The following is a 13,324-nucleotide window of genomic DNA, read 5'->3' as shown; positions in this document are numbered from 1 at the left end:
TTCACCCTCCCTTTTGACTGCTGTGTCAGGTGTCAGGAAGCACCAGGACAGAAATGCCCTGGTCTAACAGCAAGATCATGCTCTACCTCATCATAATCTTCAAACTGTACATGCTCAAGTGTCTTGTGCAGTTTTTATTTATGTTAACAGAAAGATGTGAACTTCAAAGTAAGAGCCAAGTGATATCTTGAAAATGTCAATGTCTCTGTGCATGTGGAATGCTGCACGAAATGCAGGTGCCAGTCTAAGCATGGCAAGCAGAATATACCCTGGAGATGAGCCAATGTGATTTCTGCATTAACAGACAGGAACCCCATACCATTTGAGCAGTACCTCATAACTGCACAGAGTTTAAAATACATGCATTTTATACTCTAACGTCCTTGAGCATTGAGTATGGTCACATCAAAATCACCACTGAAAATAAAAGGTGCTTTGAAAGTCAGTGCTCCAGGTGTGCCTCTTGTCCTTTTACAACTGGGCTATTTGCAACACTTGTTGATTTATAACACTATTTCAGAAGCAGAGAGCTTTAAAGGGTAGCATGATAATGCCAATATCTCAGTGTTTGTATTAAACTCAGAATCTTAGTTGCATTGACATAGAAGCAACATGCCAAAACCGGCACTGTTTTTATGTGAAATAAGTTATACACTGCCCAAAGCCCAAAGCAGTTAGTGCACTCATTCCAGAGATAATTTAGAAGTGATACCTTAAAAGGCATTAGATTAGCTAAAATAACACACTTGATCCAGAATTTTCAACCATATTCTTTTTCTTCTGAAGGAAGCTGAAAGGATTTTTTTCCTTTTTTCTCTCACCATTGCACCCATCTGACAGCACTGAAATATTAAACTGGCCATCCAATGCAAAACAGAGAAAGCAATACACAGAAAGCTATCATGTAGCCATTTTATTTTCTGAAAAATCCTTTCCTTAGGATTTTTTCTCCCAAGAAGCTGAGAAGCCTCAGGAACAAAATGTAAACAATGGTTATCTGCTGCTGTGGAATGCAACAGGTGCATTTGTGATTGGTCTCATGTGGTTGTTGCTAATTAATGGCCAATCACAGTCAGCTGGCTCGGACTCTCTGTCCAAGACACAAGCCTTTGTTACCATTCTTTCTTTTTCTAGTCTTAGCTAGCCTTCTGATGAAATCCTTTCTTCTATTCTTTTAGTATAGTTTTAATATAATATATATCATAAAATAATAAATCAAGCCTTCTGAAACATGGAGTCAGATCCTCGTCTCTTCCCTCTTCCTTGGACCCCTGTGAACACCATCACAATATCAAATGTATAAAACAAGGAAAACTAATTAGTTTTTCAGGTAATATATTCTTAGAAATTTTTTGTGTAAAAATGTAACTAATTTTCAAAAAGAAAACTCTCAATTGTACTGAAAGTGCCTTTTCACCATCAAACAGGAAGAGAAACATTTACCTTGTAGCAAATATGCAGCAGCCACTTATTCCTCTCCCCTCATCCAAATCCACCATTCTCAGCCTCTCTATACACTAAGATCCACTTGATGACTACCAATAACCAAGAGAAACAGAAGTAGTTTAATTCTGAACTGGCTTTCATTGAAGGAATAAAATACCAATTTTTATTCTCAAGGAACAACATTGCCCATGACTTGCAAAGGAGTTGCTGAAGGCTTCACATGGCTTGGAAAACGTACATATTCCTTATGAACTTAGAAAACACAAAGGAAAACCACACCAGAAAACGTTAGAATGTGGACACAGAATCCTAAAGTAGGCCAGGAAAGCAAATCTTTTCAACTCAGAGTATCTGACCTAGAAATCGCTAAGATATGAAAATAATTACTGCAAGCAGTCAAAAGATAGCTTACAGGGGGACTTCCACTCTTACTCCTAAAGACATACTCACCTCTCAATGCGCACACTTGGTTTCGGTTTTACGGGAGGTGTCAAGTACAGACTTTTAATTCCAGCATTTACAGTTTCAGAACATTCCCTAGGCCTGGCAGCAAAGGTCCTTAACCTACTTGTAAGAAGGAAAAGCTGTTAAGAGTCACATATTCACAAAATGAAGAAATACACATACTGTGCACACTTAGACACAATATTTCAACCAATGCAGGATGCAGGGAATACATCACATGACAACCATTATTATTTGAACAATTACACCCAAGTTAAAATACCTGGCATGAGGAAGATTCAGATTTAAACTCACAGCTGTCAATCCTGTGATAGATCTCTCACAGCAGGCAAAGGGAATAATAGTGTTCCCTCAAATCAGTTTGAATCCTGTGGAGATCTACTATCCTTAGACAGCAGCACCACTGCTTGGCCACCACAAACAAGCTCCCACTGAGGCCCCTGCAGTAAGTCAAACTCACTGATTAATCTTCTGTTTCACAACATTAATCCAGAGACATTTTTGAGCCACCCAACTCCGCTAAATTATTAAAAGATACCAGATAAAAACAATACGTTGAAACTTCCTCAAAAACGCGGTTAAAAAAGAATTTGTATACTTTCATACTATACCATCTTCTTTACTTGCTTGAACAGCAAGGAAGGAGATTTAATCCATGAAACAGAGGGCAGCTAGCAAGCTCCAAGGGATGTCCAGATGTTAGACAGATAAATTACTTGTGGGTAGAATTACTTTGTTAAGGTTTAGAGCTTGACATGCTTCACTGATTTCAGACCTAGGGGGAGGTTAACAAAGCTTGGGAAGAAGGATGGCCACTGCTAGTGGCACAAAGAATGCAGAATTTACAGGCCACAAGGATACCTGGAACAACTCCCAAGATAAGGAGGAAACTATTACAGCCAACTCAGCAATTGTGCTGAAATCAGCCCCAGCTTCCAGAAACGTGAGATTGCAGTCACTGACCCAAGAAACTCACTGGCTCAAAAAAGATAAAGACTGAACATGCAAAGTAATTAGCATGAGAAGGAAGAGAATCATTATCCAATAGAAGACAGAAAACTAATTAATAAGATAATTATGTAACTGGTAGCCAATGAAAACTAATTCCTTCCTCAGCTAAAATGTATAAAATAGTAAAATGTTTCGACAGCTGGTGTGCCGGCTTTGTGGATTCACCACCCAGCATCCCCTTCTGTGCAGAACTGTAAATATATCAACTACCTCAACCCTGTGTCTGGACTGGCCTCTTGCACATCACACTGAAAGAACCTATTTTGGAAACACTTCCACATCACAATTTGGATAGAAAAGAAAGGAACTTTGCATATTTCTAACACAAATTCTCACAATCCAACTGCTCATACATTTTTCCAAGTTTTCTGATAGGAAGGACTTCATAAGCTGTAATTGCAAACACATACTATCATTAATCTATAGAGAAAAATGGAGACAGAGTTTCAATCTTAAACCAAATACACCAAGCAGGCACTGCTCCCCATTCACTGCATTACTGATGTTTTAAATTGCCAGCAGATTTCCAACACCTGGCCAAACCAGCTCGGGGTTTCTAAGAAAAAAATCCATATGGGGGAGGGTGGAATAGCTATTTTTAAACTATATGGCTACCATATAAATTTAATACCTACTGATGTTGATTTAAGATTGATTTAAGCTCAAAGAAAAATAAAATAAAAAGAAATTAACAACTCTGGTCTACATTGTCAACTGCACTATGCAAAAAAAAAAAAAAAAAAAACAATCCAAGACATTTTACTGAGAATTGTTATAAGCTTAACAAAAAGACATGCACATTTCAGCCTGGGTGCCAATCACTGACAGACCAACTAAATTAACAACTACAAAAAAGTAGTCTTATAATAAATATAATAGAACCTGGAGATCAAACAAGGGTTTTACTCATGTATCATTATCAAGAACTCCTAGATGATGAGGCACTAACAAACAGCCATTAAAGGGATTTAGAGACACAAGTTGTGATCAACAGCAGCAGAGCTATCACTTCTGTATGTTTCAGGGCAGCACATCCCAGGCTATTCTGCCCTGAATCCACGCTGAAAGCAGAGAGTTTGGGCACGCTCTATAGGGACACAACTTCACAGACTAATTCTGATAAGAAGCTGGATTCTGGATTTTAAAACACACTAACTTGGACAAGCATAACCTGGATAGCCTGTATTCAGTCCTTATTGCTCATTTAAACCACCCCCCCTACCTTTACCCCAGGGAGAAATATCTGAGGAAAGAAACATTTTGCCCACACATGCCTCAAAAAGTTTAATGTAACAGCTATTGTTTTTGTAAGCTTCAATTAAAAAACAAAAAAAACTGCAGAACTTTTGCATCTTCCAAAACAAAAATATTCTCAAGGTGTGAAGAAACAAACAGCAAACCCAATCCATAAATTCCTTTTCAAGTACTGTGTGTGCTAAGATTTTAAATTAGCATTAACAGAATGCTTTTACATTGCATTGACACAGCTTGGGCAGATAAGCCTAAGATAAAATCAATGACAGCTGTTACACCCCCTCTTTAGAAACTTCTAGAACCACTGAGATCATCTTATGTAAGAAACATAACAACTTCAATTGCTTTTTCATTAGCCTTCAACCTGTGTGGCTCAGTTTCATACCAGTATTTCACTTTCACACTTTCACATAATACTTGCAATGTGCCCTGGTTTTTTGATGGTCAGCAAACCATTGTCTTTCGAGTAACATTTCAATTAACATAAAGTTTTAAGTAGTGATAACACCTGTCTCCTCCACGTGTTAGAGTGTATCTGGGGATAAACAAAAATAACAATAATGTTTTGACATGGGTTGGTTGGGTTTTGTTCCCTCAGCTAACCATTTCAGTCTTTTTAAAAGGTGGGTATTACCTCAATCCATTTGCAGGTTAAAAAAAAAAAAAAAAAACAAACACAAACAAAAAACAGCAGGGGGAATGAAACTGCTCTGAAACTCAAGGTTGAAGAAATGGGCTAGCAGAAAAATCTGCTTTCTCAACTTGGCCTCTCAGACTGATGCTTTAAAATTTTGAAAGCTAAACCTGCACTGTAAGAATTAAGGTAATCACACCTTCCACAGTGAAATCCTCCTATTTATTACAGAGACCTAACCACATAAAGTAGACATTAAACTAATTTTGTGTATTCTCATTATAACATCTCCTCCAAGCTGAAGCACATATCGAAGTTTAAGCTCCCTCTTCCAGGCAGAAAACAAAAAAAAGTGTTAAACCTAAACCCAGGCCTCCGTGCACCTGCAACACCAGCGTTTTCCCGCTGCAAGGCGTCCATAGGGCCAGGGGAAGGGAGGGGAGAGCCCTACGCCCACAGCCCTGGCCGTGAAGAGTAAAGAGCTAGAAACCAGAGCCTTGGTGCAGGTGAACTAACTTTCCCAGAGGAGCGATGGGAGCTGAGGGAAAACAGCAAGCCACCCTCCCCAGAAAAGGTGAAGAAGGCCGAGCAGGCAGCCCCGGACCGGCGGAGTCCCGCTCGGCGCGCTCTCGGTTACCTGCCACGGCCCGTCGCCATGGCCGCTGCGCCGCGGGACAGCGGCGGCCTCGCACCCCCGGCGGGGAGGGCAGGGGAGGAACAAGCGCTGCCGCCTCCCGTGGTACGCCCTGGGGCGGGGTGGGACGGCGGCAGCCCGAGGGAGGCGGTGCCCGGAGCGCGGGCTGGGGAAGGCGGGGCTGGAGCACGGCCGTGCGGGGACCCGGGAAGCGTTAACGTCCCGGGAACGGCGGTGTTGCCGCCATGAGCATACGAGCACCTACCCCGGCCCACAGGGAGCTCGGGGCTCTCGGGCACTGTGTTCTCAGGTCTCAGAATCACAGAACTGGTTAGCTTGGAAAATACCTCTGAGATTACTTAGTTCAACCTATGACTGAGCACCACCATGTCAATTACACCACAGCACTGTGTCAATTCGACTATGTGTCAATACCAGTTTTTCCTTAAACATCTCCAGGGTTGGTGGTTCCACCACCTCCCTGAGCAGCCCATCCCAATGCCTAATCGACTTTTCTGTGAAGAAATTCTTAATGTCCAACCTAAACCTCCCCTGAAACAACTTGAGGCCATTTCCTCTTCTCGGAGAGCAGGCCGTCTCCCACCCGGGCACAGCCTCCTTCCAGGGATTTGTAAAGAGTGATGAAGTCCCCCTGAGCCTCCTTTTCTCCAAGCTAAACATCCCCAGCTCCCTCAGCCACTCCTCATAAAACTTGTGCTACAGCTTCACCAGCTCCATTGCCCTTCTCTGGACCTGCTCCAGCAGCTCAATGTCCTTCTTAAATCGAGGGCTTCAAAACTCAACACAGTACTCAAGGTGTGGCCTCAACAGTGCCAACTACAGTGGGACAATCTCCTTCCTAGTCCTGCTCACAACACAGCTTTTGATACAGGCCAGGAAGCCATTGGCTTTGGCCACCTGGGCACACACTGGCTCACGTCCTTTTCCACCAGCACCGTTCCAGCCACTCTGTCCCCAGCACTGCCTGGGGTTCTTGTGAGCAGGACCCGACACTTGGCCTTGTTGAACTTCATGCCGGTCCATCTCAGCCCATCGATTTAGCCTGCCCAGATCCCTCGAGCCGTCTCCATCCGCGGAAACCTCAATGCATCACTTTAACACATATATGTGTGCAAGACCAAGAAAAATACGTATGAAAACACAGCTTTACAAGGGTGACCGGCACCGCATGCGCGGAGAGCTGCCCGCCGCCTTCCCACCCCAGAATGGAGCCGGGGGTCCCCGCCCGCGGAGGGCGGGCTGTGCCGGCGGCGGCGGAGGCGCTGGGCATGGCGGGCGCTGTAGTGACCTCGCTGCGAGCCGCTCCCAGCGGCGGGCGGGAGAGGGAGCCCGCTCAAACTACGGCTCCCAGCGCCCGCCGCCGCCGCTCTCTGCTCCGCCGTCCCAAATATTTCCGCCGGGGCAGCGGCCAGCGGCGGCTGCCGGCGATAAAGGTTCAGGTGGGCTCCTGAGCTGAAGCAGCGGCCGCTCGGAGCGGGAGGCTGCCCAGACACTTCCCGGGCGAGCGGCACAAACTCTCCGTTCGTGCCCCGGCCGTGCCGTGTGCGGGCGGCGGGAGCCATGCCCGGCGTGCTGCCCCGGACGCTGCCCGCGGCCCTCGGGCGGGGCTGCCTGGGCCGCTGGCTGCTCGCCACTCGCGGGTGGGCCCTCCTGGGGCCCGGCACCCGCTCCTGCTCCTGCTCCTGCCCGGGCTGGCGGCACCAGCCCCCGCTGCTGCTCGGCGCCGCCCGGCAGAGCTTCGGGACGCGGGCGGGAGGGCTGAAAGCTGCAAAACCGGGAGGTAATAGCAAGGATGTGTCCGTGCAAAGGGCGCTGAACGAGGAAACGCTGGTGTCGGCGGCTCAGAAAGGTAAGGCGGAGGATGCTGTGTGCTGTTCCGAAGGGCCGGAGACGGTTCCTTCTGCAGCTAAAGTTTTCTAGTTCCAAACATCAAGTATCTAGAAAAAAAAGATCTCAGCATACCAAGCTGCTTTCCTTTCCCATCATATTGTTTGGAGCAGATGTTACACTTCTCTGTATGCATTGCACAATCAGAATAAATTATATGACTTCTTCTAAATAGCCTGTTGATGTAAATAATTATCAGGGACAAGATATAATAGCGTCTCATTTTCCATTTCAGAAGGAAAACCTGTCACATGCGGCCTGTCTGTACAGCTGTTGAAATAAGTTCACCTTCAACAAAATTGTCAAAGCTCTACATGTGATGGTAGTTTCCTTATGGATTGCCTTCACTTTAGTTGGTCTCATTCACTTCAGTGAAAAGTGGTTACTACATAATTAGCCTCAGAAAATTTAAGCACTTTGAAATTACTTACAAAAAACACCTTCAACTGATTAGAAGACTGCAAGAGAAATAGTTATTAATGTTTCCTCCATAACTTGTACTCCACTTTATCGCTAAAAGATAGTAGTCTCTTTCCAAGTACTCAAATAGTTTGAAATAGAGAATCTCCTATGACTTATTTTGTGGTATATACTGACACTTGTACTTTCGATCAAAATTGAAAGATAAAAACTAATCAGACAAACAGCAGTTAATGTTAAAAATTATTTTGGTGTAATATTCCCCTTTTTATTTTACTGTTGATTGCAAATTCATAAAATCAGTTCTTTTCAGTGTGTGCAACTTATAAGCTTTTACTTTTTTATTTTTACTTCTTTTCTTTGCATAAGGATTTTTCAGTGGTTGTGGGTTTACGTGGTAGCGTGAATACTGCAGTGCTAAATCCCTCATTAGTTCCTGAAAAATCTGGCTCTCATGCACCCAAAAAGTAGTAGTAATTGCTACTTTAGATCTTGAAAACATCTGGCAAACAAAGTAATGAGGCTTAACACAGAGATGTAAACATGCCCTGTACAATATAAGAGATGTTCCATGGTCTCTTTTACATCAATGAGGCATTAAGGAAACTGTTACTGGAATTTTTTCTTCTGCTAAAATGTTATTTGAGCTACAGACTAACAAAAGAATATTTATGTAAGAAAGTCATACAAGTGTTATTATCCAAGGTTGTTACTTATGTGTTGTTTTCTGTTTAATTTCAGTGAAAGAAGCTGGAAGAGACTTTACCTATTTTATTGTGGTGCTTGTTGGAATTGGTGTTACAGGTTATTCTTTTAAATTACATTCTTTATTAGAAGACACTTTTCATTAATTCCACCTGGTTTGAAAAGTTTACATTCCATCTGATGTTGTTTCTGTTACAGGTGGTTTGTTCTATGTGATTTTTAAAGAGCTGTTTTCTTCTTCTAGTCCAAATAAGATCTATGGAGATGCCTTGGAGAAATGCAGATCTCACCCTGAGGTTGGTTTTTGAACTTTAGTCCTAACTTTTTGTTTCTCAGTAGTTACTGTCTCTCTTCAAGTCAAAAGTTTGTGCAAGGAATCTCACAAGCTACGTGAAGCCCCACGTGGTGCTTGAGCAGATCTGCCAGTGCTTTTAGCTGGCATGGGGTGGCTCAGCTCCAGAGCCAAGCCTCCCTTAGGACAAGTCAGTGCAAGCATTGAGCTTGTCTGAACTAGCCTGCTAGAAGCCAACTAACTGTGCCACAGAACAAAAACTGATATAAATACAGTGTGCCCTTCAGAGCATGTGCTTGTGTCACCATACAGAAAGTCTTGGGGACTTTTCTGATTGCCTGCTAAATGCAGCACTTGAATTCTGCGGGTCAGAGAGGCCACTGGTCCCACTAAGCTCTGTAGATCTTACCTGCTGCCTTTTCTCAGCACACTTACTCTATTGTGACGCCTCACTATGGTTCTGTCACTCTGTGAGGCACTGTGCTGATACCCAGGAATTTAAATTTTTCATTTGGAGCACAATTAGCATCCTTTTGGCTAACTGTAGAACAGTCATGGGATCACACAGTTTTCATAGCTATGTGTAAACAAAAACCAGTATGAAACCAGATTTTTAAAAAAAAAACCTACTTCAGACAAAACATCCTTCAAACAAGGTTGCCACAGATGCCTTTGAGGATAACCTAGAAATTAAGAGACAAGTTGTTGCTCAAATAAAAAAGAAGACTGCTTTAGAACGAGTTTGTAGAATTAAAACTTCTTTCCAGTGCTTTCAGAGTAAAGCTTAACCTCCCCTTCTAACCAAATTAAAAGTACATTTACGACTAAGTTGTTTTACTCTGACTCTATAGATCAGAAAAAAGATTACTAAATTTCTTATTCAGTAGTGGTTTTTAGATAATATGAAGGGGAGTGCATTTGCATTTTCAGCTTTGAAATATAGTCTCTTGGAGGAAACGTGAGCAAATATTTTGGGCTTTTTTTTTCTTTTTACACAATACGTCAGTTTACATGTCTTCTTCTTAGAGAACAAATGGAGGATATCAATAGGATTTATTTTAGACATTTAATACAGCACTGTAAAGAATAAAAAGGACTGGAATACAGAGGTGTTTTCCTTAAACTGTTTTCTTTCATAAATGCTTCTATTCTTGACATGTTAAATTCTCCAGGGGCATTTTGTTAAAAGAAGATGCATTTACAGCAGAGGCAGGAGCTGATACTGGAATACCTGTTTATATGTGATCCTTTCTGACAGCTCAAACCTCTTTTGTCTTGTAGATAATTGCCGTTTTTGGTGACTCTATCAAAGGTTATGGAGAGGCAACAAGAAGAGGAAGACGACAGCATGTCAGGTACCCCTTGGTGTTTGCCCCATAAAGACATCAGTTTTTGCACAGCAAAGATATTTTTGGATCACAAGTTAGTTCTGGAGTGATGAACTGTATGTGACACATCCTGTCACTTTTGATTGAACAGAGAAGTTTTTTCCAGTACCTCTTGTGTGCTGTACACCACTAAGTACAATGTATGTAGAATATAAGATGCCAATTCTGAGTGCCTCAAAAAAAGCTATATCATTGTGGTAGACACAGAGCTCTCCAAAAAACAGGATGAGTCTGAAAAGAGTAGTACAGAGGCCTAGGCTTGCATGGGGGAGCAGTAATCTGACAGAAGTTTTCAGTCTGAAACTATACTGAACTGATACACAAAATGCTTTTTGGTACTTGAGGCAACATCTTTACTGTGTATTTAACAGAACATCTATCACCTAAACCTTTCATGAGTGTCTCTATTACTTTCCTTTTGAAAGAAACAACAGAATTATTTCTTACAAAACGTAAGTTCTCCCTGCTTTATTGGGTTATTTAGCAGGAATATATTCAATGAGGTTTTATATAGAACGAGACACGTAAACCCAGACACAGGTTGAACCATGAAATTGAGATTTTTTTATTTTGTCTGATGAAAGTGTCTTTTACTCGTTGAAGCTTTATCTCTTCACCAGACTCTGTGAAATAATGTTTAAAGTGAAGCTGCTAAATTAAATTGATGTGCACAAACATTCTGAGCACATGTCTGTAAATAAGTAAATTTACTATGAATCAGCTTTCCTAGTATTTAATTTCCATAATTTTGAATGCCTTGTATTTTAAACAAATTTTTGAGCTGAGAACTGGGATATGATTGTAGAGTTTGCATCTGCAGTATAAGAATGATTTCAAATATTTGTCTCAAAAATCTACAGGGTTTTTTGTGTATGAACACCTTGAATGTAAATTTACTGCAGTAAGGCTCTTTGTTCATATTTGTTCTCTCTACCCCATCATGTCACTTTAAATTGTATTGGAAGTTCATTTCACAGTGTGTACCAGGGCATGCCTAATAGAAATAAAGATTGGTGCTAAACAGCAGTTAATAATTTCAGTAGGAAACATAAACTGGCACCAGAACCCTCATGGGATCATTAGTTTCCCAAAGTGGTCACTTTGAAAATGATGTGCTATTTATTTAATAAGTGAGCATAACCCAACTTCAGTCTAAATAACAGCATTTAGGTTGGAGATCTCAAACAGTGCCAAAGTTACACAATTTCAGCAGAACAAAATTATGGCCAAAGTAAGTAAAGCACATAGTAAACTGTTCGTTTTGATGTGGTTTAACCAACCTGATAATTAATTTGGAAAAACATGCTCTGTATGTTTTGGCTTGACTTAGTTTTAAGTGCCTAAAAGAACTCTGGAAGTCTTGGTGATGTGGGGTCCCTTTCTAGATGTCGGGCTCCAAATCTCCAAGTCAGGGTTTTTTTAGAATAAATACAAGGAATTTCCATGGTCTTCAGCAGTGGATTGCTTTTCAGTTTTGAGGGGAGGCCTGGGGTGAGGACATTTAAGCATTTAATCTCATAATGCTCAGCAGCTAATTAGCTCTTCTAACTCCACTAGTCCTTAGGCACTCACAGTAAAGCTTGAGAGGAGCAGTAGAGAAGGAAGCCAAGGTAGCATAAGGACACCACCGGGATACACTTTCTTACAAAATAAGTAAGCAACTCCTCTAAGTAAGTTTAAATTTGAAGTCTTAACTAGCATATAATCTGTATTCTTGCTGGGTGGTTGGGTTTTTGTTTTGTGTTGCTGTTTTTAGTCACATTGAATACGTAAAGGATGGACTGAAACACATGCGTTTGAAGTTCTATATTGAGGGCACTGAATCAGGGAAACAGGGAACAGTCCATGTGGAAGTCAAAGAGGTATGTACAATTGCTTGATACTCCTGACAAGCTTAGTCTTGAATTTAAACTACCAAAGAGAAAAAAACACTCTGAAATTCTTTTCTTTCCAGAATCTTGAAACAGGAAGATTTGAGGTTCGCTACATATTTGTGGATGTTGAGACCTATCCAAGAAGAACCATTGTCATCGAGGACAACAGATAGCCAACGATCAAAGCTGCTGCCTTACCTCTCATTGGAAAATGTGGTTGTAGCCAGCCTACGTATGGATTGTGTGGTGTTGCCAATTGTGTCTCGCAGCTTCAGGGCTGTGTCAAGGGAAGTAGCCTTTCAGGGCCTCCACTAAGGACTTTTGATAATAACAGATATGGGATTTAAAGTGAAGCCAATGAAATATAGCCAAAGGATCATGGTAGATATTCTTGACATAGGAAAATAATGTCTCCTAATAAACACTTTATTGCTGGAAAATACCTCTGCACACCCAAGACCTGAGTTTTGCAAGGTTTTAGGTTTGGATGGGGAGTTTTTGTCTTCCTTGGCTTGGATTTCCCACTACCACTGCAATAAAGAAAGGGTTAGTTTAACTGTAGACAGAAGTCTACTGTTTTCATTTTGGATACCTTTGTAGGTAAGAAGGTAAAATGGTAGTGATGCAAAAGAGATCTGGGCATGTAAGGGTAGGAATGGTGGAGGCACACACCCGTAACAAACAACTGAAGACTTCAATATTGGTGTCTTCTAAATAAATTACCAGCAAGCAGAACATCACTACTGTCTGCTCTTTCTGATGTTTGCCATTCTGCTCCACATGGTTGTAGTAAGATGAAGGTTGGCCATTTCTCCCAGGCAGCTAGTGACAGGACAAGAGGACATGGCCTCAAGCTGTGTCAGGAGGGATTTGGATTGGACATTACCTTCAAAATATTTTAAAAACCACAATATTCCATTTAAATTTCTGTCTTTCCCACCTTGCCTGCATCTACATGTGATAAACACACATGTGGTGTTTATCAGGGCATGTCTTTCGTCCGTAAAGTGTTCCACATTATTTTCTTTTACTGCCTGCATAACCTTTCTAGCTAAGATTTACGAGGATGTTTGTGTATATTTCATGAAAGGGGGACATAGCTGCAAAGGACATCACTTCTGTGTTGTGAAAAAGCTGAGAATATGCTTGATAAAATGAAGACAAAAGGTAGCAGAAGAAATCCACCTTTACCTGACCTTAGATGTGTTAGTGTTCTTAATTTGAACAAATGATAAATACAAGGCTCAAATGCTTTCCAATGTCAGTGGGAGAAAGCTTTTTGGAATTCTTTTT

At 41.7% G+C, this 13,324-nt stretch overlaps 1 protein-coding gene across 1 annotated transcript; it reads left to right on the top strand.

The window, feature by feature from the left end:
- Window positions 1-6,871: 6,871 nt before the first annotated feature.
- TIMM21 (translocase of inner mitochondrial membrane 21) lies at window positions 6,872-12,599 on the top strand. The gene is made up of 6 exons (XM_058805074.1): window positions 6,872-7,314; window positions 8,514-8,576; window positions 8,676-8,773; window positions 10,051-10,124; window positions 11,914-12,019; window positions 12,112-12,599. Exons 1-6 carry the CDS (start codon window positions 7,026-7,028, stop codon window positions 12,202-12,204), a joined length of 723 nt encoding a protein of 240 aa, XP_058661057.1. The 5' UTR covers window positions 6,872-7,025; the 3' UTR covers window positions 12,205-12,599.
- The last annotated feature ends 725 nt before the right edge of the window (window positions 12,600-13,324 follow it).

This window comes from Ammospiza caudacuta, chromosome 1, assembly GCF_027887145.1.
Source record: "Ammospiza caudacuta isolate bAmmCau1 chromosome 1, bAmmCau1.pri, whole genome shotgun sequence".
Lineage (NCBI taxonomy): Eukaryota > Metazoa > Chordata > Aves > Passeriformes > Passerellidae > Ammospiza > Ammospiza caudacuta.
This window is presented reverse-complemented; position numbering and strand designations above follow the sequence as displayed.

Coding starts and splice junctions, on each gene's coding strand:
- TIMM21 (XM_058805074.1), top strand. CDS start 7,026: ATGCCCGGCGTGCTGCCCCGGACGCTGCCCGCGGCCCTCGGGCGGGGC. Junction 8,577..8,675: donor TGTTGGAATTGGTGTTACAG/GTTATTCTTTTA, acceptor TTTCTGTTACAG/GTGGTTTGTTCTATGTGATT. Junction 10,125..11,913: donor GGAAGACGACAGCATGTCAG/GTACCCCTTGGT, acceptor TGCTGTTTTTAG/TCACATTGAATACGTAAAGG.